Below are 23846 nucleotides of genomic sequence, written 5' to 3'. Positions count from 1 at the left end.
ACCATCTTAACTAATTGATATTCATGATAGGAAGAACTCCTAAAAAAAAATTGTCATTGTTTTGTATGTAATGCTGTCTCCCAGTGGAAGATAGTAAAATTTGGTAGATTTTAATGCCATAGTGGAAGTGCTGGCATGAAGTTTTTGTACATTAATTATAATCTGTTTTTCAGGAATATTTCAGATAAAGATGATTAATTTGAAAGGGCTGATGAATTTTGCCTAAAATGGAATTTATGGCACATAGTTAACATTGGTCATTGATTCCACAGTACAGGATAAGCTAGTTCTGTACTTTTACGTGGCTGATGTACTTTTACTATTTGCCAAGATCATCTTATCAACTCAGTCTATTGAATATACTTATACAGAGAGGCAGGAAATATTTTTTTTAATAGCAATAACGTAGCAAAGATCAGTTATCTAAAAATGATCAGCCCCAAGTTATTTGCTGGCTTATGGGGTTGCTCCTCCCTTCCCCTTTCCATTCCTGTCTGCCTTCACTACTACTGTCTTCTCCCATCCAGGCCTTTACCAGGATGGTTTCCTCCACAGCTTTCCTTTCCTTCCATTGTGCTGCCTCACTAATTTCTCTGTTTGATTCTCTGCAAAGCTGCCTCTGCTCCTTGACTTAACAAATGCTCCTCTGTGATACTGTTTATATCCCCAGCATAATCCTGGAGCTAGCTAATGGTTGGGGTGAATTTCAAGGGGGTTGGGAAGGTAGGGGAAGTATTAGGATGGAGCACGTTGGAATATAAATTGGTTTTTCACCTCTTCCTTAAGGGCTGTTAACAACCTAACCAAGACAAGGGACTATATGATATTATGTGAGGGTGCTTGAATCCCTCTTCTCCCTTGCTCTGAGAATTCCATTCAACTTATAGCTCTTGACAGGAAGGAACTCATTATCTCCACTGATATTCACATAATCGCAAGCTGCCTCATAAATAAAGTTCTCAGTTTTTCCAGACACAATTTTTTTTTTGTCTCTGTAGGCTCTTGGATGGGTTATAGAACTTTGTACCTTATGTAATATATCAGTAGTTAATCTAAGCTAATTAACATACTGAATACTTGTGACCCTTCTTAAGCTTGTTGATACCAGGCATTAAAATTTGACAAACAATAAGAAATAAAATTGAATAGGTTTTAAGCAACACAGAATTACAGGGAAAAGAAAGAGGATGTTTTCTTTATCTAACAAAAAAGTTGCTTAGCTTTTTAAATTTATAGCTAAGCTCTTTTAAAAGGTGTCCCAAAATAGCACACTTTACTGAATCTATTCCTATCTATGAAGGTAGTAAGGTCAAATGAGATAATATTTTAAGACACATGCTAAATTGCTTAAGGAAAGGTAGCTGTTTCTTACGTGGCCTAAGGCACATTTTAGGCCTAGTATGCATTACATATTTTTGATTAGCCTTTTTGGATTTTTGAGTACCTGGAAGTACCATAACAACAGGAATTAAAGGTTTTTACAATTTGTTTTATAAGAGCAGCAATAAGCTGTGCTTACACTGAGCTGGAAATAATTGGGATAAATAACCTGATTTTTTTTTTTCAAAGAGTAACAAAATGCTCTTTAGCAATAAGAAAGGGTAGACATTGGTATTCCACATAATAATAATGAAGTCTATCAACTAGAACAGGGAGTCTTCATATAGAACAAAGTTGGGGAAAGAATTACATGCTTCCATTAAGCACTTTTAATTCTGTGGTTGTAAAGATTTTTTTTCTTTTTTGTGCAGGAGTCCAACCAATTCCTTCTCAGGGAGGGAAATTAGAAATAGCTGGCACCGTTGTTGGCCATTGGGCTGGAAGCAGACGAGGACGAGGTGGACGAGGGCCTTTCCCTCTACAAGTGGTTTCTGTGGGAGGACCAGCAAGAGGGTAAGTTCAATACGGGGGACTTGTTCTTTGGGTTGAAGACATTTAAAAAAAATTTTTTTTTCAAATATAATTTTTCAAAAACAAATACTTAGCTAAATTAAACAGTTCGAAATTAGTTGACACTTCCTCATTTCATACTTTCCGATTCAGAGAGTAAAAGATTCAGTGGAGTAAATGATTCTCAACAAAGGTCTTATTCTATGTGACATTTTATTGATCTTTCAACCTTATGTATACTTTCAGTTGCCAAATATTGTCATATCTACATGTACAGCATCTCTCGTATCTGATGCATTCTCTCTATTCACTTAGCCACCACTCTAGGTCAGAGCCTAACCTCTTGCCTGGATTATTATCATTGGTCTCTGTGCCTTAGGTCTGTACACTTTTCCTCCACACAGTTGCCAAAGTTATCCTAAAGTTTAGGTCTGACCATGTCACACTCCTTTACTCAATAAATCTCCAGTGGCTCAAATACAAACTCCTCAATTTGTCATTTAGTTATTCACAACCTAGTCTTGGCCTTCTTGCCTTTCCTTCCATACGATCTTCCATTTCTCATCTTGTGCCTTTGCACAGACACAGGCTGCACACCCTGCCTAGCACTACCTCCACCACCCACAAGAAGTTTCCCCTCTTGTTCTCTTCTTCCGCCTCCAACAGAACTCCCTCCCCAAATCACATGGTATCTATTTTGTGTCTTTTATGAAGGAGGATGTAGTGAGTGGAAAGCTGGCCTTGATACACTGACTACATAATGCTACCTGCTTGAGTTACTTACCCTCTCTCAGGACAATTTCTCTAAGACTATATAAGTCACAGAAAAGGTGTGAACCTTCATTGATAGATCTTCATACAGAGTTCCCTACAGGAACTGAGCCAAATTTTTAAGAATAAGCCATTCCCCAATTGATTAAATAGTCAAAGAATTTGAATAGGCAGTTTTCAGAGGAAAAAAACCCAAGCTTTCGATAGCTATATGAAGGTACTCTAAATCACTGATAATTAGAGGAATGCAAATTAAGATTACTCTGAGCTATCAGCTTATATCCAGGAGATTAGTTAAAATGATAAAGAAAAGGAAAATGACAGATGCCAGAGGGGGTGTCAGAAAAGCTACTCTAATACACTGTTTATGGAGTTGTGAACTGGTCCGACCATTCTGGAGAACAATTTGGAACTATGCCTAAAGGGCTATAAAAATGTTCATACCCTTTGACCTAGCAGTGCCACTACTAGGCCTGTGTCCAAAAGAGGTCAAAGAAAAAAGACCCATATATAAAAAATATATATATTTATAGTAGTTCTTTTCTCTAATGTCAAAGAATTGGTAACTGAGAGGATGCCCATCAGTTGGGGAATAACTGAACAAGTTGTGGTATATGAACATGATAGAGCATTATTTTGCTGTAAGAAATGATGAAGGGGATGATTTCAGAAAAACCGGAGAGAACTTGTATGAACTGATGCAGAGTGAACTAAGCAGAACTAGAAGAACACAGTAAACAGCAATGTTGTAACATTAATCAACTGTGAAAGACTTAGTGACTCTTATCAAGGCAGTGTGACCCACTACAGTTCAAAAGGACTCAGGATGAAATTGGTATCCACCTCCAGATAGAGCACTGATGAACTCTTAAGTGGAAATTGAAGTGTATTTTCTTCTCTTTTTCTTTATTTTTTTTTTCTGGACGTGGCTAATGCAGGAATTTTTTTTTTCATATCTATGCATATTTGTGATAGGTTTTGCTTTTCTTGCGTTCTCAATAGATTGGGAACAGGGAGGGAGAAATTTTAGAACTTTAAATTTTTTAAAAATCATCTGTAATAATAATTATGATAATAATATTGGACCTATGCCAATGAAATCACCAATCTAGTTTCCATCCCTATATTATCTATATGCTTATTTATGTCCATAACATCTTATCTGGTATATCTAAGCTCTTTGAAGGCAGAGATTGTTTTGATTTTGACTTGGTATCCCTAGCATCCAGCACAGTGTCTATACAGACATAATAGATGCTTATTTTTTAAACTGACTGGTACTTCTCTTGCTTTTCTTTTAAACGAAGATGATAGAAACAAGTCAGGATTGTTTCTGATGTTCTTATAGTTGATAAAGCATTTTAAAATAATTTTTGATTAAATGTAACCATTTAAATGAAAATAATTCCTGTTAGATTTGCCTTGTTTTTTAAGTGTTGAGTGCTGGGTGGTTTGGGTTGAATTTTGTTAGTAGGGCAGTGTTCTTTAAAGTTCTTTTTACATCAATGGAAAACAACATTTTATATTTCCTCAGTGTTTTTGCGTGAAATGAATGTGTATTAAGTTATAAACAGTGGTCCCTTGGTTTCTATTTTTAAAAAAAATTTTGGTAATACAGGTTTAATAATACTTTAAGCCCAGTTTGTGCCCATTGAATTAGCTTTTCAAGTATATTTGAAGAATTGTCAATAAAAGATTTAAATAAGTTTTATTGTTGTTTTATACCTTAGGCGTCCAAGAGGAGTTATTTCCACACCAGTGATTAGAACATTTGGAAGAGGTGGAAGGTACTATGGAAGAGGTTATAAAAGCCAGGGAGCAATTCAGGTAATCAAAAATTATTTCCTTGCTTTACCCCAGATACCATTTTAAGTTGGTCCTCCAGTTTCCATGGTTTTTGTTTTCTCTAGTTGTCTCTACATGAAAAGGAATTTGGAATGATCTCTTTGCTAGCATATCATTGATATTTCTGCTTATTAAAGATTAATAGGAATATTAGCATGTTGTTAAGGATAACCATTCTAAAACACTCATCACTAGTAGATTTAATGCAAGTGGTCCAGGTGATTTCAGGGACAAGATTTCAGGGACAAGTTTATGTTAAGCATCTTTAATTAAAAACAAGTAATTATCTGAGCATGTCCACCATAGAAGATTGTAGTTGTGTTTGATAATCTTTTTTTTGTCCACTATAACACTTGAGAACAATGGTAGCACTTAATTGAAATGTCCAGCTTTTACATGCTATACTAATTATACACACATGAACAATACCATACTTACTAAAACTTTTGTAGAGTAGTTCACTCTTATGATTTAAGTAGGAAATTCCTGTTCCAAGAAAACCCTTTATCTCGGAGGTTCTCCTTCCCCACACTCCATCCCTCGAAATATAGTTGCACTTTGTTGTTGTTTTCCATGTACTTTTTAATAAAATCTTAGTCTTAGGGTATGGGAGTTGAGGGGGAGATACTAAAAGCATTTGGGGATATGTGCAAAAGAAAATGATGTGAGTTAATGGTGAAATAAATAAGCAAATAAACAAGCTAATATCAAAAAAAGAAGAAGAAAAAGAATTGCTGTTCTCTTAACAGGAATCTCTATTTCGACATGAAGAAAGTGGTCCTCGTGGACAATCCAAGTGTTGAAAATGTAGCAATCCTATCTGGTGGTACAAAGGCCTGACCTACGCTAGTAAGATCTGAATTGAGAAAGAAATGAAAATGATAAATAGAAATGGAAAATTAGAGTTTCAGTGATGTCAGCCATTTGTGAATCTAGTAATGGCACCCAAGGTTGGAAACTATTTGAACAAAGGGAGAATAAATTCTCTGACATGTCTGAGGGATGTAGTATTATTCATAGTCTCTGATTGTTTTTACTTCTTACTGCTAACACTTTGGTTCATGCAGATGGACCCCAGATGAGTATACTTTCTGTGTTCCACGTTTGAGGCATTGACCTGTCAAGAAATAGGTGAATTTTTTGAGTATCTAGTTTATTGGTTACACTCCACAGTTCTTTACTGACATACACCAGGATATAAGACAATAAAGTAGTTATGATGAAATGCATTGTACCAGGGTTTGGGGGACTGTGAACTCTCAAGTCAGTCCAATTCCCGTATGATACAGTTCCAAAACTTTCATTCCATAAGATTACTGTTTTGTAAATTAATTTTAATACTAGGTATAATATTAATTTTAGTTATTGATAAATTTATGGAAGTATGCAAAGTTTGACATTGAGGTTGTGCTTTAACTGTAAAATGTTATAGGATTTAAGAGAAGTTTAGCAGTGAAATATTAAGAGAAGGCTTCACAGAAATGGGTTGAGCTTGATTTGGGCTTTGAATGATGGATAGAATTTGGCAAAATGGCAAGAAATAATTGATGTATGGAATAGAATTTCATTCTAGAATCAGGAGGGTGGAAAGGATATCAGTTAGACATCAGTTAGTCCCAACCTCTTCTTTTATAGATGAATGTATTAAGACCCAGCCTGGAAGTTACATGATTTCAATTCTAGATCACAGTATCAAATCTGGGATACAAATCCAGGTCCAAATCTAGTGGTCTTTTCACTAGGTCCCAACATGTTATTTTCCTGGACAGTGATGATACATCAGAGTAAGGCCTAGGGAAACTGCCCTGAAAATTGTCATTAGTTCTCTCTAATAGTTTATATTGTAGAAAACCAATACTGAGTATTTCATGACAGAGAATAGCTGTAGGCAAACTTTGTGATGAATTGGTTTATAGTGCTGGCTTTTCATATGAAAACTTTATTAAACAAATTTGTTTTAAGGAAAAAGCCTATAAGATGTATGGTTTCAAATTAGGGATATATGGGGGACAAGGTGGTAGTCAAAGAATGGTGCATTATAGGTAATGAATGAATACATTTTCTCATCAGTGTATGTGCTAACTCCAGTGGTACAGATCTGAACCCATGCACATTGTCACATCCTGTGCCATTCTTGTCTATATCCTCCCATAAATCTTTCAGAAAGAATCTTAACACACTGGTGGTCTTCCTGTTGGAATTTTGTGAAGAGATACTCTTTGCTTTTCCAAAGCTTTTAAGCATCACTAAAGGACATGGAGAAGTTATGTTGACAGTAAATTATATGAGCAAAGCAGGGTAACGATGCCAGTGCTAATTTCTTTCTGGTCCCCCCTGAGAATCCCTACAATCTGCAGAGAGAGGAGCAGTGTCCATTTCAGACATCTGCTGGTTGGAGACTTGTCCTAAAGTTATCAGCGACTTTGTTTAATGTAGTTCCCTTTTTCTAAATCAGTCTCTTGGTATCATTTTACAGTCTTCACAAATATATTCCTTCAGCTTCCTCTGATTCCATGATACTTCCCTTTTCCTTTTCCTCCTTATACCTTTTTTATGGCCCCTTTTCTGTCTCTTACTCATTCCTTCTCACTTCCATCTTCTAACCCCAGCACAACAGTTGACATCTCCCAAAGCTCTGTTCTCATCTTTCTTTCTATATTCATTCATTGTCTTGATCATTGTCTCATTGAAGATGCCTACCAGTTAGCTACATTAGATTTCTTAGCCCTATAGGTCTAGTGCCTATAAGAAATCTCCACTTGAATGTCTCGCCATTACCTCAAACTAAGCATGTCTAAATCTGACCTCATCTTACTCCCAAAGTAATTCTTCTGTCTCTAAATCTTCCCTTTTCTTAGTAGAATTATAGAATAGATCTTGGAGATCATCTAGCTCAAAGATCTTAACCTTTTTGTGTCATGACCCCCTTGGGCAGTCTGGTGAAGAACAGTGTCTTTAAATGCATAAAACAAAATGCAAAGGGTGGAAAAGGAAACCATTTCCACTGAAATACAATTATCAAAATGTTTTGTTTTGTTTTAAAAAAAGAAGCCCTGATCTAGTATGAGAAAGTGACTTATCTATCTATACACAGTGTGTGTGTGTGTGAAAGAAGTCCAGTATTTAATGTATATTATAAAATGACCAGTCTCAGTCTTTATTTGTCTACATCCAGCACTGGGCACTATTGTCTGGTGCTCTCTCATATGCTTTTGCTTAGCCTCATGTTTTTACTTTTAAAAGTTTGCTTTTTTGTTCCCCTATAACTTTAACCACTGTAACTGTAGTAGCTAGGTGGCCCAGTGGATAGAGCACTGAGCCTGGTGTCAGGAAGAACAGTTCAAATCCAGCCTCAGACATTTAATAGCTATGTAACCCTGGGCAAGTCAGTTAACCTCTGCCTCAGTTTCCTCATCTATAAAATGAGGATAATAATAGCCCTTGCCTCCCAGGGTTGTTGTGAGGATCAAATGCGATAATGATTGTAAAGTGCTTTAGTGCAGTGCCTGGCACAGAGTGAGTGCTACATAAATGTTAGCTATTAATTATTCTCAAATTTAGCTCTTGCCTTTTTTGACTGATAGATTTAGGTCTATGAACAGTTTGTTCACAATGCCTGTTACCAGTTTAGAATCTTAAAAATCTGTTCATTCAGTATTCCCCTCACTATTGCTTACCTCTGGTTCCAGTTTGTTATCAAGTCTTGTTAAAAAAAAATTTTTCCCCCTTCACAGTAAATGTTTTTTGTATTTACCCTTTTTCTCCATTTCTACTTTAATAAAGTCGCTCATCAGGACACGCCTTGGGTTACTGCCAATAACTTCTAGCATATCTTCCTATCTCATTTCACTCCATCCAGTAAAGACTAATTTTCTTAAAAGAGCTTTCCTGTCATGTCATGCCCCTTTTCCAGGACCTACAGTGGGACACTCTATTGCACATAATATCTAATCCAAATTCCTTCAGGGCTTTTTTTATAATCCTATCCACCCAATCTTATTTTCCATTGATCAGCAGTCACCTTGGACTTGTAAGGCCTATCTCTTCTCTGCCCCACACATATGCCATGCTAATAGTTGCTGTGGTGTTTTATTCATGTTATTACCCTTCCTGGAATGCCCTGCTTTTACTTTTGTTGTTGTTTTGTTTTGTTTTGTTGCGGCAATTGGGGTTAAGTGACTTGCCCAGAGTCATACAGCTAGTCAGGATCATGTGTCTGAGGCTGGATTTGAACTCAGGTCTTCCTGACTTCAGAGACAGTGCTCTATCCACTGCACTACCTAGCTGCCCCTTGACTTTACCTATTCAAATATCATTTAATCTTTAAGGCACAGGTTACATTCTGCTTCTTCCATGAATGTTAACAGCTACTCTGGTTTACACTGCTCTCCATTTTCTGAAGTCAAATTGCATTTGATGAACTGAAATATTCACACTAAGAAACTCAAAGCTGAACCTAGTGACCTGACCCTCACAGAGAATTATTTTTTCTTTTGGTCCAATCTGAAAAACCCAAAGGACAACAGATTAAAATGCCCTTATGTTCACGGTAAGGCAAAAGCCTTTTAGAGAACTCAGATTTCATGAAGAGAACTGTGGTCCAGCTAGAGTTCCTTCTAAAAAAAACCGACGAAAGGAAGCCTGGAAATAACAGTAACAGCAATGAATTCCAGTGTTTCTCAAGGGTATCAGCAAGAATTTTTTTTTTTTTTTAAGAAAAGATAGAAAAAATTGTTCCTACAGTGATCAAATCACTTAGAATATTTAAGAACTGTATTAGACCATTACAAAATGAATTTTGAATGCAAAAAGCAGTGGCATAACTCTTTTTTGTTGTTTATTTAATATTTTATTTTCTCCAATCACAAGTGAAAACAATTTTTAACACGTTTTTTTTTAAATTTTGAGTTCCAAATTCTCTCACTTCCTCTCAGAGAAGGCAAGCAATTTGATATAGACTATACATGTGCAGTCATGCAGAACATATTTCTGTATTGTTATGTTGTGAAAGAAAATGCAGACCACCAAAAAAAAACCCAAAACCAACAACAAGAAGAAAAATAAGGTTAAAAAAAAGAGTATGCTTTGATCTGCCTTGAGACTCCATCAGTTTTTTCTCTGGAGATAGTTAGCATTTTCCATCATAGGTCCTTCAGAATTATCTTGGATCATGCAGTGACATAACTCTTGAGCTGAATTAGTTTCTAACTTGGTTAAAATATAACTTCATTACTTTTGTTTGTCCGTGGTAGCTACCTCAAAGATAAAGGTAATAAGTGATTAAGTGAGGAGGATACATGTAAGATGCCATTTTTATCTTGAGTCACCAGGGTTCTGTTTTCTGGTGTAGTGATCAACAGACAAAATTCAGAATAAATACGAGTATAATTCTACGCTGTTATTTTTCTGTTGCCAATAATCTTTCAAATTTAAAAACACACTGAAGACAATGGTGATAGTCTCATCTAATCAACACCTTCACATACATTAATTCATGTGATCTTGATAGGGAAACACGGTAGTTATCACCATCCCATTTTACTGAGAGGAAGCTGAGACTCAGCATGAGATCTGGTCCGAGGGCAGTAAGGCCTCTTGTCTGACTCTGTGTCTGGCCCTGCTGACCATACCTCTAAGAGCCTCAGCTTTCTACTGGCAGCACTGGAATGCTGAACTTCGTATTCTCGCTGAACCTTTTAGGAGAATACACTATTCAGTCATTCCTCCTGCCATCCCTTGGATCAGCTTTTCTGACCTGGTGGGTCCCTCTTGACCTCTGACCTCAGGAGGAGAGAGCTGCAGTCCCCATCCCCCACATCGTCCTGCTCTTCTTATGTCCTCTTGTCAGCTCATTTGCTTCAACTAGCAGTACCTCTTATCACCCGGAATGCAGCATGTAGAATTAACGAAATTTGTTAACAGCTAGGGTCCCTTGGTAACAGCAACATTAATACAAACCACAACATTAACAGAATGGAAGGAAAAATCTTTAAATAAAGAGGGGTGATGTGGCTCCACCCTGAAAGGGGAAAAGCATCAGTAGCTCTTGTGAACAAGAGCAGAAAAACATGTGAGGAGGAGACAAAGCACAAAATTTTTCTTTTTCACCATATCCTTTGCCCCAGAGATCACAATCAGTGTCTTCAGGTTTCTAATTTCCTTTCAATTTTTCCCAGAATGTACCTCAGCTAGCAAGGCACAAGTGATTTCACTGTGACTTTCCCTTCTTTTGGCCCTTGAAAACTTCTTCTCCAGTAGCCTTTCTAAAGTAATTATTGGTAATTACCACATAATTTAGCACTGAATTATCAATGACTTTGTATTTTTTCTTTCATGTGACTTTAGTTTGGTCACAGACTAGATCATAAATTCCTTAGGGCAGGAACTGTGCATTTTCCTTCCTTCGTAAGTACTGTGATAATTTCACTTGTGGGTTGTGTCATCACCTCAAAGAACCTGACATTGTCATTGTTTTCAGATGAAACTAGATTTAATTTTGGGGGGGAGAGGAACAGGGCAGAGAGAGAGAAGCCTCTTATGAGGTAATTCCTGACAATCCCCAGTCAGCTCTTTTTCTTTAACTATCCCTTGTTTTGGGGTTTGTTTTGTTTTGTTTGTTTATTCAGCCAAAAACAAGGTTTATTAAAGATCCTCCATATTAGCTAGACTCCTAAGGAATCTGAACACCTGTGAGCTATTGACTAGATTGTAAACATCTGAGCAGTGGCTAGATTATAAGAATCAGAGCCTGTCCCTTGTTTTTGTGCAAACATTTTCCATCCCAAGGCTACAAGAAAACACTTATCGTCTGTTTTTAAGTTCTAGTTTATTTGTCTGACTGGACTAAAGGGTAAGATAATAGAATGGAAAAAAAGATTTTTAGAGAAATCAAAATCTGAGAAGAAATTTTCTCTCCTTAAGTTTGTACAGAGTCATTTTTCAGTTGGTAATAACCAACAGGTCTCCATCATCTCCATTTATGAGAGAACACGAAATGGGACTTATGTTTCAAGATAATTATTGGAAGGCACTGATCACAGAATCTCAAATGTGGAAGAGAAAATCACAGAATTTAGAGTTGAAAAGGGTCATAGTAACGATCTCATCTAACCCACACCCAAATGGAAATCCCCAGTAAAATAGGCCTGACAAGCTGTGGTTGATGTTTTGCTTGACATAGAAGTGAGGGGAGCCCCTCCTGAGAGAGCCCACTCTAGTTTCAGACAGCTGGTTATCGTTCCTCCTGGAACATGGATTCAGGCACAATGCTGTTCATCACTCTGGTTGGCCTCCTGATAATCTTAAACTGCAGAACCCAGAACTATAGACAGGACTTCAGACGTTTGATCAGGAGAGAGGATGGAGAGACTGGCGCCCAATTCCATTTTCTTGGAAGCCCAAGATCCCTTTATGGTTTTTTTTTTAAATTATTATTATTCTTATTATTCCTTTCCACAACATCTCATTTTTGCTCAGAGTGCTTATCTAGCCTTTACTTGGTAACTTATGAGGGTGGGGGGAGTCCACTCTCTTCTTAGTTGCCCATTCTATGCTTAGGGCTTCTCTAATGGGAAGGAAGTTTCCTTACATATAGAGAGAAAATATACCTTTCTGAAACTTTTCCTTATTGCTTCCAGTTCTGCCCTTCAACGTCAAGCAGAACGAGTTAGATCTCTTTCATATGATGTCCTTTCAGATATTTGATGACAGCTGTTTCAACCCCCATACATACACAGTCATGTCTTCCCCCCCCAAGCTAAACATTCTCATTTCCTTCAAATGATCATTATATACCCTGGTTTCTGGCTCTCTTCATCTTGGTTACTCTTTTTGCTCATAATCCAGTTTGTCAGTATCCTTTTTAAAATGTGGTGCTCACAACTGGGAACAGTGTTCCCAGTGTGGTCTGATCAGCACAGACTTCAGGGGGACTGTCACCTTGTTCTTCTGGACACTTTAGCCCTCTAATCTGAAATGGCATTCTCTTTTGTGACTGCTCTTTCATACTGTTGATGCATCTAGATCTTATAGTCCACTAAGCCTCCCCCCTTCTTCCCCCACTTTCCATCATTGTCACATCTCTAGGTTGATAAAGGGCTAGATTTGGGAGTCAAAGTCCCACCTATGACACTGTCCCTATAACTTGGGCAAGTCACCTGATTTCATTGAGTCTCAGTTTTCTCATCTGTAAAGTAAGTATAATAATGCCGATAGTACGTAATCCCACAAGCATTATTAATGGTACAGTGGAGGCAGAGCACCCACCAATGCCAGTTTATCTTGGGGAAATCACTTAATTTCCCTGTACCTCTATTTCCTCATCTGTAAAACAAGGAGGTTGAACTGGATGTCCTTCAGAGTTCTGTGATGTGAGAAATCTTAAATGAGGTTCTCAGTTACAGCTGTTTTTAGCTGAGGTTCAATTTTTTTCTCTTAAATTTAATTTTATTAAATTTAGTCTGTCATTCTAACCTGTCATGATCCAAGACCTTGTCTCTTACCCATCTTGTTAGCTATTACTCTCAACTGCATCTTTACAAACTTGGTACACATGCCATTTTGAGCTTTCTTATAAATCAATGATAAAAATGTCAGACAACTCGAGTCCAAGGGTAGATGCCTGGAGCATTCTCCTAGAGACTTCTTTACCAGCTGGACATTAGGCCATTAATGGCTTTTCTCTGGTTCTAGTCATTCAACCAGTTCCAAATCCCCCTTAGTATACCATCATCTTGTCCACAAGGCTGTTCTGAGAGATTTTGTCCTTTGTGATAGTGCACATGTTGGGCTAGTGAAAGGAGCCATGAGCTAGAAGGCAGGAGTCTCAGTTCCTTCACTAGTAAGTGACCGTCTTGGTTTTCTCCTATGTAAAATGAGTGGGGCTGTGCAAGGTCTTGTCCTGTTTTATCACTCTGTAATTTTCTGACTCTTAGATAATTATACAGTAGTTCCAGGTGATGCTTGGTCTACACATCTAGAGGGAGTTTTTAGTCTTTATGGAGAAGTAGAATGAAAATTGTGTACTTCATTTTAAGATAAATCCTTTTAAAACATCTTAGAAGGGTTTTAAGCTATAGAAAATATATAACCAAGCCAATCTGTCATCTTTTTCCTTACGTCATTGCAGTTCTCTTGAATGTAAGAGTTTCTTGTAGTATCTTACTGATTCCATCATGAAAAAATAAGACTTTTTTTTTCATCACAAAGTAGAAATTCATGTTTTAACATTTGAGTCCAAGTATAGCATGAATATATCACTTAGAAAATATATCTTTTCTGGAGCATCTAGGTGGTGCAGTTGATACAGCAGCAGCCCTGGAGTCAGAGGACCCGAGTTCAAATGTGACCTCAGACACTTGACACTTACTAGCTGTGTGACCCTGGGCAAGTCACTTAACCCCATTGCTTAGCAAAAAAAGAAAGAAAGAAAAGAAGAAAATACATCTTTTCACCTCAAGGAAATTTAATATGAACATTTGGATTTACAAAATGAATATGATTCAATTTACATATACAAAATGAATATGATTCAATTTGCATATACATGTAACCCAGTTATGGAGGGAAGGGAGGGAAATCAGTGCTTCTTCTGCATAGAAACATTGATACTTATCTCATACCTGCTCCAGTACAACCCCAAAATTTGTTCTGTGTCCGAGGCATGCATTATTCATTCATTTAACAAACCTTTGCGAGGCCTGCTATGAATAAGGTGCTCACCTAAGACTTTGGCAGAATTCTTTCAATGGAGATTGCCTTTTTGCCAATATTGACAACATCAAATGAGTTCAAAGAGGAGAGGGAACTTAAAACTGGAAGATGTCAAAGCTGGTAGTCCCTGGAAAGCAACCCTAAGGGAGAGTGAGACATCCTGGAGACTGTGATGGGAGGCAGAGGTGATAGGAAAATGAAGTGTGACACAGCCTTTTTGGAATACTGCTGGGTACCTACCATATACATGGAGGTGAATCTGTTGTCTGTTTGTTCAAGTATCATTTGACAGGAGCTGATGTCCCTTCTTTGCCAGCATCCATCTGGATCTTTTCTTACTTCTCATTTTCTCTTGTGTTAAACAGGGTAAACCTCCTTATGCTGCTTCAGCAGAAGAAGTGGCCAAAGAACTTAAGTCAAAATCAGAGGAATCTAAATCCTCAGTCGTGTCTTCAGATGGATCCCTGGCTGAAAACGGAGTAGCGAATGAGGAGAAACCAGCTTCCCAGATGAATGGGAATACAGCAGATGGCAGGGCTTCCAACCAGTCTGAAAGTGCCTTGAGTAATGACTCTAAAATGTGCAATACAAATCCTCACTTAAATGCACTAAATGCAGACAGTGTTTGCCATAAAGATGATACTCTTGAGGCAGCTGTCTTAAAAAAAGAAGAGTAAACTTATTTTTTATAGAGGGTGAAGGATGTTGGAATGGTAAGGATTAGGAATATCTGGAAAGAAAGAGAGCCTACAGTTATGTACATTTTTTCCTTTCCGTAAGAGAAAAATGAGGACTTTGGAAATTCGGATCCCTCTTTGATGTCAGAGATTTAAACAACACATTTTTAGTTTTAACCAGTTGTAGTCAAAATGCTACAATAAAACACACAAAAAAAAGGAAAGAAAATGAAGAGCATTTGACTCCCGCACTTAAAATGAAGTATACATAAAGTTTAAACTGGTTATGACAAAAGCTTGTAGTTTTGTTTCTTGAAATATAAAGAAAACAAATTTTGGCAGTCTTTAAGTATATATAGCTTAAAATATAATTTTTAGTATTTGGCACCATATGTATGCCATTATATTTGATTTTGCATTACTGTGTCACAATAAAAGCTTTCTTTAAGGCTTTAATTTCATGATTATGAAAAAAGTAAGGCACAACCACAGTTTTTCTTTCTTACTTAAAATTTCATCACTGTTGATGTGGTTCTTTTGTGTTAAAAATGTGCAACTATCGAAACTAAAAATTATAGAGTAATCTTGCAGTTCTGCTGATTTTCACTCTACAGTACGTCATACATACTTTACAAGCAAGTTCAATGGAGATAAACTTGAAATCATAGAAGATGCAAATGACCTTTCAAAATCAACACAATGTGTTCTGAAACTTTTTGTGACTAATACCATGCATCCGTGATCAATGAACTATGTGGTTTTGAATCGGACGTAGACCATTAGTACTACTATTTGAGCTAAACTTCTGCATGGTTCATAATTTTTAAAGTGTGTAGTTAATATTATGCATGTTATTGTCCTTTCTTCCATTCTTACAAGTACTGTGCCCATTTGCAAAACAAAAAAGCTAATAATCAGTAATAGTCCTATAAAAGATGTTAACTATGTTTAGTCATTGACTGATCTTGCTCTAACCTTAAAATTTTGTGATTATTGACCTCTGTTGCATTTATTCTAAAACTTAAAAAAATTATCTAGCCGTTTTGAATATCAACGTTACCCTGGTGTACTCATTGCTGTATGCATTATTGTTCTCTGTTGCTGTTTTTTGCCTTCATATTAGCAAATATGAAATTCTGTGAAAAACAAAAAAAAAGCTTTGATCTTCAAAAACTACCCCCCTTCTGTAGCAGGAAACAAATTGCTTGTTCTTGAGAACTTTCCCATCAAGAATTTAGTATAAGCAAATATACCTGTATCATTTTGATGTTTTTGTTAGTGTTTCCAAACTTAATGTACTTCGAAATCAGAATCATTTCTTTATATTCGTTTTCATATAATTCTCCTGATGCTCTTCATCACACATTAGTGATCAGAAATGAGGTGTAATTCCCCATTCCCTGCCCGCAAGAGCTAAGTAGGTATCTTAATGTAAGTTGAAGGGAGTTCTGCCCTAACTCATGGATTGTGCAAGAATGAACTACTGTTGGGTTTGATTGACTGTAGATGGATTGTGGTGTGGTGTATTTGAAGGCTATTGAATGCAACTTACAATGCTTAATAAAAATCTTTATTCTTTTAGTATAAACTATAGTATGCCTTTTTAATCCACTTTTTAAAGACTATTAGCCAGGTATTTACGCACATTTCAGCATAGTCAGTGTCACAGATTTTAGTAGTTACTTAAGAGCTTTGGTAAAGTGAATTTTTTCCTTTTATATATTTAATAGCAATTCAGGACTTAAAAACCTAGATGAGGGATTATTAACCATGTGGCAGCCAGTAAAGAAGTATACGGACATAACTGGCTTTTGAGCATTTCATCAACTTAATGGAAGCAGAGGACCAGCACTACATGTGCCATCTTGTAAACCAGACTTAGGAATGGAAGGACAGCCACATTAGGAAGTGAGTTATGAACAGAAGTTATTTTAGCTCCCTCATTTGAATTTTGTAATTCTCACTATACCACAGACTTTAACTTCCAGTAGTACTGAAGGCTGCTGCTTTATTTCCTTCATAGAAATTGTACAGTTCTAGACATATGCTAGAACTAGACATATTTACTCTAGGGTCTAGGAATTAAGGATTGTGCATTGTTTGCATTCTTCATTACATTGAAAGATGCTTTATGTATCATTGTGTACACAAGATGTGCAAATCAAACTTAGATATAACCAGATCACCATGGTGTTTTGTGATGAGATTTTACTTATTCTGTTGTTGTTAATCCATAAATACATGTATAGTATGAGAAATCATACTCCTTTCTCCTAGGGCTTTGATTCTCTTGTCCTTGCCACTGCTCCTAATAGCCAGAACTCAGGAGGAGAGGCAGCATTGATGTAATAGATGAAGAAGCCCAGCCTCAGAGACAGAATGACCTATGCCCCACCTGTAGCACATATTGGATATCCCAGAGCAAGTGGTTTAACAACTTGGTGTCCTCACAGTATTCAATAAGACAATAAGATGCATAGTTGCTGTGCAGAGGTAATTTTCTTACTCATACCTCCTTATAAAATGAATCCATAGACTGGAAAGGGGAAAAGAATGTCCCTTAAATTTGAAGGTCAAGAAAGAAGCATGGAATGGCACCAAGAAGACTTATGAAAAGACATCATTGGGTGTGAACATTGACTATTGCTTCAGATTTTTTCAACCTGATTGGTTCTACTGATTTTTTTTTTAATTTATTTGTTATATGAGATGACTTGGGGAGGTAAATGCAGGGAAAATTTGAGTGATAGAAAAACAAAAGATCAAAAAATTATCTGAAGTAAAAAATACAGAATGCCAAGAAAGAACACTTAATTTCTACTATGAGTGGTAGATTTAGCCTTAAAATGATCAAAGAAAGAGAATAGCTGCTATGATCACCCGTAGCTTCATAATAATAACATTTACATAGCAAATTAGAGTTTATAAATTTTCTTACTTTTGTATAATACATTAATCAATCAAGCACTTATGTAGCACCTATCAAGTGATGGCGGCCGTGGTAGGCATGGTGTATGTAAATAAAAATAATGAAACAATTCCTTAATTACAAGGAATTTGCAACATGTGCCTGCTTATCTACTGTGCTAAGTACTTTACAGATATCTCATTTTATCTTCACAACCACCCTGGGAGGTAGGTGCTATTGTTGTTCAGTCATGTCCAACTTTGTGACCCCATTTGTGGCTTTCTTGGCAGAGATGCTGGAGTGGTTTGCCATTTCCTTCTCCAGGTCATTTTACAGATGAGAAAACTGAGGCAAACAGGGTTAAGGGACTTGCCTAGGGTCACACAGCTAGTAAGTGTGTGAAGTCAAATTTGAACTCAGGAAGGTGAGTCTTACTGATCCAAGCCTAGCACTCTGTCCACTGTGCCACCTAGTTGCCTACCAAGTGCAATTATTTTATAAGTGAGAAAAGTGAGGCAGATAGTTTAAATGACTTGCCCAGGCTGATATAGTAGGAAGTATCTCAGGCCAGATTTGAGCTCGGGTCTTCCTAACTCGAGGTCCAGAGATCTACACACTGCCCACCTAGATGACCTGTCATGAACATTCAGCTAATTGGAATCCAAAATAGCTCACAGACTTGATTAAAAGCTTATATAGCGATTTCAAGGTCGCTACATATGAACAGCAAGATGTAGGACTAGACGTTCTCTTTGATCCTCATGACTTTTCAAGCCTCTCCAGAGCAGAAATTATGCACCAAAGATAATGCAACTTCAGCTGTCTCTATGTTTTAATCCAAAAAATTATTTTAAAAAGTAAACTAATTCGGGACAGCTGGGTGGCGCAGTGGATAGAGCACCAGCCCTGAAGTCAGGAGGACCTGAGTTCAAATCTGCCCTCAGACCAAACACTTGACACTTACTAGCTGTGTGACCCTGGGCAAGTCACTTAACCCCAACTGCCTAAAAACAAAACAAAAAAAAAAAGTAAGCTAATTCACATTGCCCCTAAGCTCCCTCAGGACCACCCCACTGTGTTCCTCACCTCCCATGTTACTTTCTGTGGAGCTATACTAGCAGACCCAAAGACCTGGTGCAGGCTTTTGACAAAACCCAGTGCTTTGCTCTGGTTCCCGCTCCCATTTTCCAGGGTTGTAGAGACTGCAGTTCACTGCTGTAAAACTGAACTGCTGTTGTCAGAATAAGCAACCCTGCAGTACTTGCACTATGGTGCTCTGAACTGCTGCTACTCACTGCTGGCCAAGAAACTGAGAAACAGGGAGAAAGTCCGAAGACGAGGAGGCAGGGGGGTTAGCACTCCTCAGCATCCAGCTGGGGCCTTTTCTGTTCACCCAAAGACAGGGTGTCTAGAGACAATCAGAAGAATACAAGACAAAAAACTTGACACCATAATGCAAGAAACAACAGAACTGCTCAGAACTTCTGAACACGTGAAATGAAGTAACATTTTAAAAATTCCTAGGTCACCTCTGGGAAAAAATCCAACGTTACAAACTTAAGACAAATAGTGGTTAAATTTAACTAATTCAGAAGCAAAAAGTTCTTCAAACAATCAGGAGAAAGACTGAAATATAAAAGAAAGGAAGTTTGAGTAACAAGACTATTATTCTGCACCCGCCAGAAAATGCAGGAGTGAGTTCCTAGAGCAGTGGAGCTCAAGATGTAGCTCAGAGTAACATATCCTGCAAAGTCTGTGCTTCACTATAAATGGAAGAAGATGTGTGTTCAATTTTGAAGCATTTTTAGAAAGGAAAACAAAACTGAAGAGATTTTTTTGCTTCTCAGACACCCCGGGAAACAAAAATGTAGGAAGAATAAATAAATGTAGTTTCCACAGACAGCAGTGGCAACAGAATAACCAGTTAGAGACTTCTTTCTAAATGTGCACAAGAACACCTGTGAAGGCGGGAGCCCAGTGGAGGTCACAGTGAAGAGGTGAGCCTGGGGCATTATGGTCAGAACTTGGTGAATCAAGGTTTTTTAAGGGACTACAATACAACATGGAAGGTATATGTGGAAGGAGGGAGGGAGCAGGGAGAAAGAGAGGAATGTGTGGTGTGCCTAGGTCAAACAAGGGCTAGCGTCTGAGGAATGGGTTGACCCTTAAGGTCTTAGAATCTGCAGGAAAGTGGGTCAGGAGTGGGGGGAAAACTGAAAAGGGGAGAAAGGAAAAAGGTCTTGCTTTGGTAGTGGGAGGGGATTCTACTAATGCTCCCATGAGTGAAAAGAGATATTCTGTGAAGGGAGATGGGAACCTTGCACTGGGTATAATTTGGGGAATTTGGTTCTTATAAAGTCCACTCATCGTACCTTGGGAGGAGGGGAATTGGAACTCCTAGGGGCAATTAGAGCATTCCTGGGAGAATGAGAGAACATGGGCCCAGGGAGGAGATTTTAAGACAAATGGGGTGGGGAGGGGGGGTAACTGGGAGAGGGTACATATCAGTTGTGGGCTGCATAATCATGGAGATGGAGGGCTATCCTGGGGCACTGTGTTCTCTGACACCTGCTAAAATTGCCATTGTTCTGAGGCACAATAGAAAAGGGGAATCCTTTTGTATTCCCTTTTTATGTTGCCTAGAGAGGAGAGCCTAGAATGGATACCTTAGAAGTTTTGCATGAGGAATAGAAACTAGAGAATTTAGATATTTATAGGGTCATGAACCAGAGAATAAATTGGCAGAGAGGATGGATAATGAAAAATACTGAAAAGGGGTACAAAAATGAAATTTAAAAATCTAATAAACAAAACTAGTTGAAAGAAGTAAAGGAGGGAATATTTGGCTAAGAGAAAGGGGATGAAGTGGGGTATGTAACCAGATAAAATAGGAGAGAAAAGGCACTAATAAGCAAAAATAAGGGAAAGGGGTAGGTAATAAATGAGAAAACAGGATCAAGGGTGAGGAGAAGGAAGCCGCTGAGACCACAGCCAACTTAAAAAAAGATTAAAGTAAAGTAACAGAAGGAGCATAGGTACTGTGTTTCAACATGAGAGGGAGAAAAAGGTCATATCTTGGGAGGAAAAAAAAATTATTAGAGATGGAGGAAGATGTAAATCTGACTCATAACTTCAAATCTGAATGGATTAAACAATCCAACAAAATGAAAAAGTGACAGATTGGATAAGGAAACAGAACCCTACAATCTGTTACTCACAAAATAAAACTGAAGGGATGGAAAAAAAAATTGCTAAACATCAAATGAATCCAAAAAAGCGGGACTTGTAATCATTCTATCTGACAAAACGAAAACAAACATTCAAAAAATAAAAAGGAACAAGAAATTGTGAGAAATGCTGAATTATTAGGTTCCCACATAAGTTGTTAAAAAAAAAAAAAAAACAGGAAAGGTGCTGAATGGCTAACTAATTAAAGGGGAGAGTGACATTCCTCAGGCCAGTTAAGACAGCAGAGTTCCTGTCTTTACAGCCCAAGGCCCAAACCAGTACAAGCTGGCTGGGGGTCAACAGCACAAGAATCTGCTACTCATAAACCTCATGCATATGCTCCTTTGATCAGGAGTTTCCACCAATTGTAACTCGGATTGAGGTTTCTCTAATTAGAATATGGAATTGTGAACCTAACCAATTGTGAAACTTCTGATTGTAACTTGGACCAATCTGAGTCTTGGAGGGAGGGATAAGGGGACCAGACTAACAGTATAAAGTTGGCTCTCCCTTCTATGCTTCCTTCTTGGGAGGGTGTGCACCTGATTCTCCCAAGAATTGAATAAAGGAATTTCTTCCTTCACTCTAAAAGAGCTGTAGCCTGCATCTCTAAAAGAACTGTAGCCTGTTATTTCGACTCGCGGCTGATTTGCAACTGGGGAAGCAGTGGGCATTGGCAGCTTGTTCCCTGCTAACTCCTCAATCTTGCTGGTCCTGGAGGTCGTTGATAACATAAGGAAACTACATTATGCTGAAAGGAACCGTAGGGGGAAAAAAGCAAAGCCTAATGTCATTATTAAACATATTTGCTCCATATGCCTCAGCATCCAGCTTCATAGAAACTATTATTTGAACCATATGAAGACAATAACACAATAATGACAGACTTCAATATCTCTCTCAGTTTTGGATAAGTCTGACAAAGTTAATAGTGAAAATGTGGAACTGAGCACACTGTTGAAGAAACAAGTTAAAAGATTTATGACATCTTCTAAATGGGAGAGCAAAAGAATACATATATTTCTCGGGATCACATGGACCTTTTTAAAAAAAAAATTGACCATGTACTAGGAGACAAAGGTATTGCCAACATTAAATGTAAAGGGACAGAAATAGTTACTACATCCTTTATAGCCCATATCAATAAAAATCCAAATTGGTTCAGGGACCACAACCAAAAAGATACAGAACCCAATGAAGACTTGCCAATGAAATCTTAAATGATGAATGAGCCAAAGACTAAATCATAAAACAATATGTAAAAAAAAAATGATAATGATGAAACATACCAAAATTTCTGGGTTGCAGCTGAAGCAATTCTCAGGGGAAATATCATATCCCCACAAATGTACGTTAACAAAATAGAAAAAGAGAGGATTAATGAACTGAATATACATTTTTAGAAAATCAGAAGACCAACAAACCTAAAATAAACATAAAAGAGAGGGTATTAGAAAGGAAATAAATAAATTGATGGGGGGAATGGAAACAGTAAAACTACAGCTGGTTCTTCAAAAAGACTAATCAGATGGATAAACTTGTAGCTAATTTAATTAAAAGAAAAGAGCAGAAAACCAAATCATTAAAACACCAAATGCACAAAATGAAACCACAGCAAAACCAGAAGATGAAAATAAAAAAGAAGAAGAATCAGGACATTATGCATAGTTATATGCTTTAAAAAAAAAAAAAGAACCTGAGGATGCAAAAGAAATAGAGGAATACTTTCAAAAATATGAAACACCCAATCAGTAGACCATCTTGAGATCTTAAATAAAGAAATAGAACTAGTTGTAAAGGTATTAGCAAAAACCTGGTCTTGATGAATTTATAGGAGAATTTTATCAAACTTTAAAAGAACAATTAGAACCCATACTTTTTACAAATTATTCTCAAAAGTTGAGAATGAAAGCATCCTATCAGAATCCTTTTCTGAGACAAATATTGTTCAAATACCTTATCCAAGGACTAACAAAGCACAGAAGGAAAACTCTAGGCCACTATCATGAATGAATATTGACTCAGAAATTTCAAACAAACTATAATGATTTATCCAAGATCATTCATTATGACCAAATGGAATTTATATCAGAGATGTAAAAATGGTTCAACATTAAGAAAACAACCAACATATTTAACAGAAACAAAAACATCCAAAACCACATGATCATCTCAAAAGATGCAGAAAAGCCTTTGACAAAATATAGCACTCTTTTATCCTAAAGCCCCTACAAAAAAAGTTGACAGAGGGATCTTTTTTAATATCATAAAAAAACTATCTAAAACCTAAAGCAAGTATCATTTTCAATGGGGTTATATTAGAACCTTTCCCAGTGAATATGGCAGTAAAGCAAGGATGCCTATCTTCCCCACTATTATTGCATATAGTTCTGGAAATGCTAGCAACATCAGTAACACAAGAGAAAGACATCAAAGGCATGAAGATAGTTAAAGAGGAGATAAAACTATTCTTGATGATATGGTGATACATTTGGAAAATCTGAGGGAATCAGCAAACATTAATTAAAACAATAGCTTCAACAAGGTTGCAGCTACAAAATAAACCCTAAAAAAACCCAGCAGCATTTCTATATAATAACACAAAAAGCAATAAGAGAAAGGGGAATCCCATTCCAAATAACTACAAAGTGCATAAAATATTTGTACAAAAGACTTGTATAGATTCAATTACAAAGTACTCCTTAAAGAAATAAAAAACAAAGTGAGCAGAACCAAGAGAACGTTGTACACAATCACAGCCACATTGCATGATGACTAATATTGATAAACTTAACCCTTCCTGGCAATACAAGGAT

The 23846-nt window shown here is 37.1% G+C and overlaps 1 protein-coding gene across 4 annotated transcripts in view; it reads left to right on the top strand.

Annotated features, from left to right (window-relative positions):
• Positions 1–16482, top strand: part of FAM120A (family with sequence similarity 120A) — a 152856-nt gene extending 136374 nt beyond the window's left edge. For 3 of the 4 annotated variants that reach the window (XM_027836863.1, XM_027836861.1, XM_027836862.1), the window contains 3 exons: positions 1752–1893; positions 4392–4488; positions 14583–16482. In XM_027836863.1, coding sequence (XP_027692664.1) covers positions 1752–1893; positions 4392–4488; positions 14583–14894 — 551 coding nt within the window. In that variant the 3' untranslated portion in view covers positions 14895–16482. Of the gene's footprint in view, positions 1–1751; positions 1898–4391; positions 4489–14582 lie in introns of those variants that run through there. The other variant, XM_027836864.1, reaches the window with a different exon arrangement.
• The last annotated feature ends 7364 nt before the right edge of the window (positions 16483–23846 follow it).

Source organism: Vombatus ursinus, unplaced genomic scaffold (assembly GCF_900497805.2).
Source record: "Vombatus ursinus unplaced genomic scaffold, bare-nosed wombat genome assembly UNPS02014820.1, whole genome shotgun sequence".
Lineage (NCBI taxonomy): Eukaryota > Metazoa > Chordata > Mammalia > Diprotodontia > Vombatidae > Vombatus > Vombatus ursinus.
Note: the sequence above shows the minus strand (reverse complement) of the source record. Positions and strands in the feature narration are given on the sequence as shown.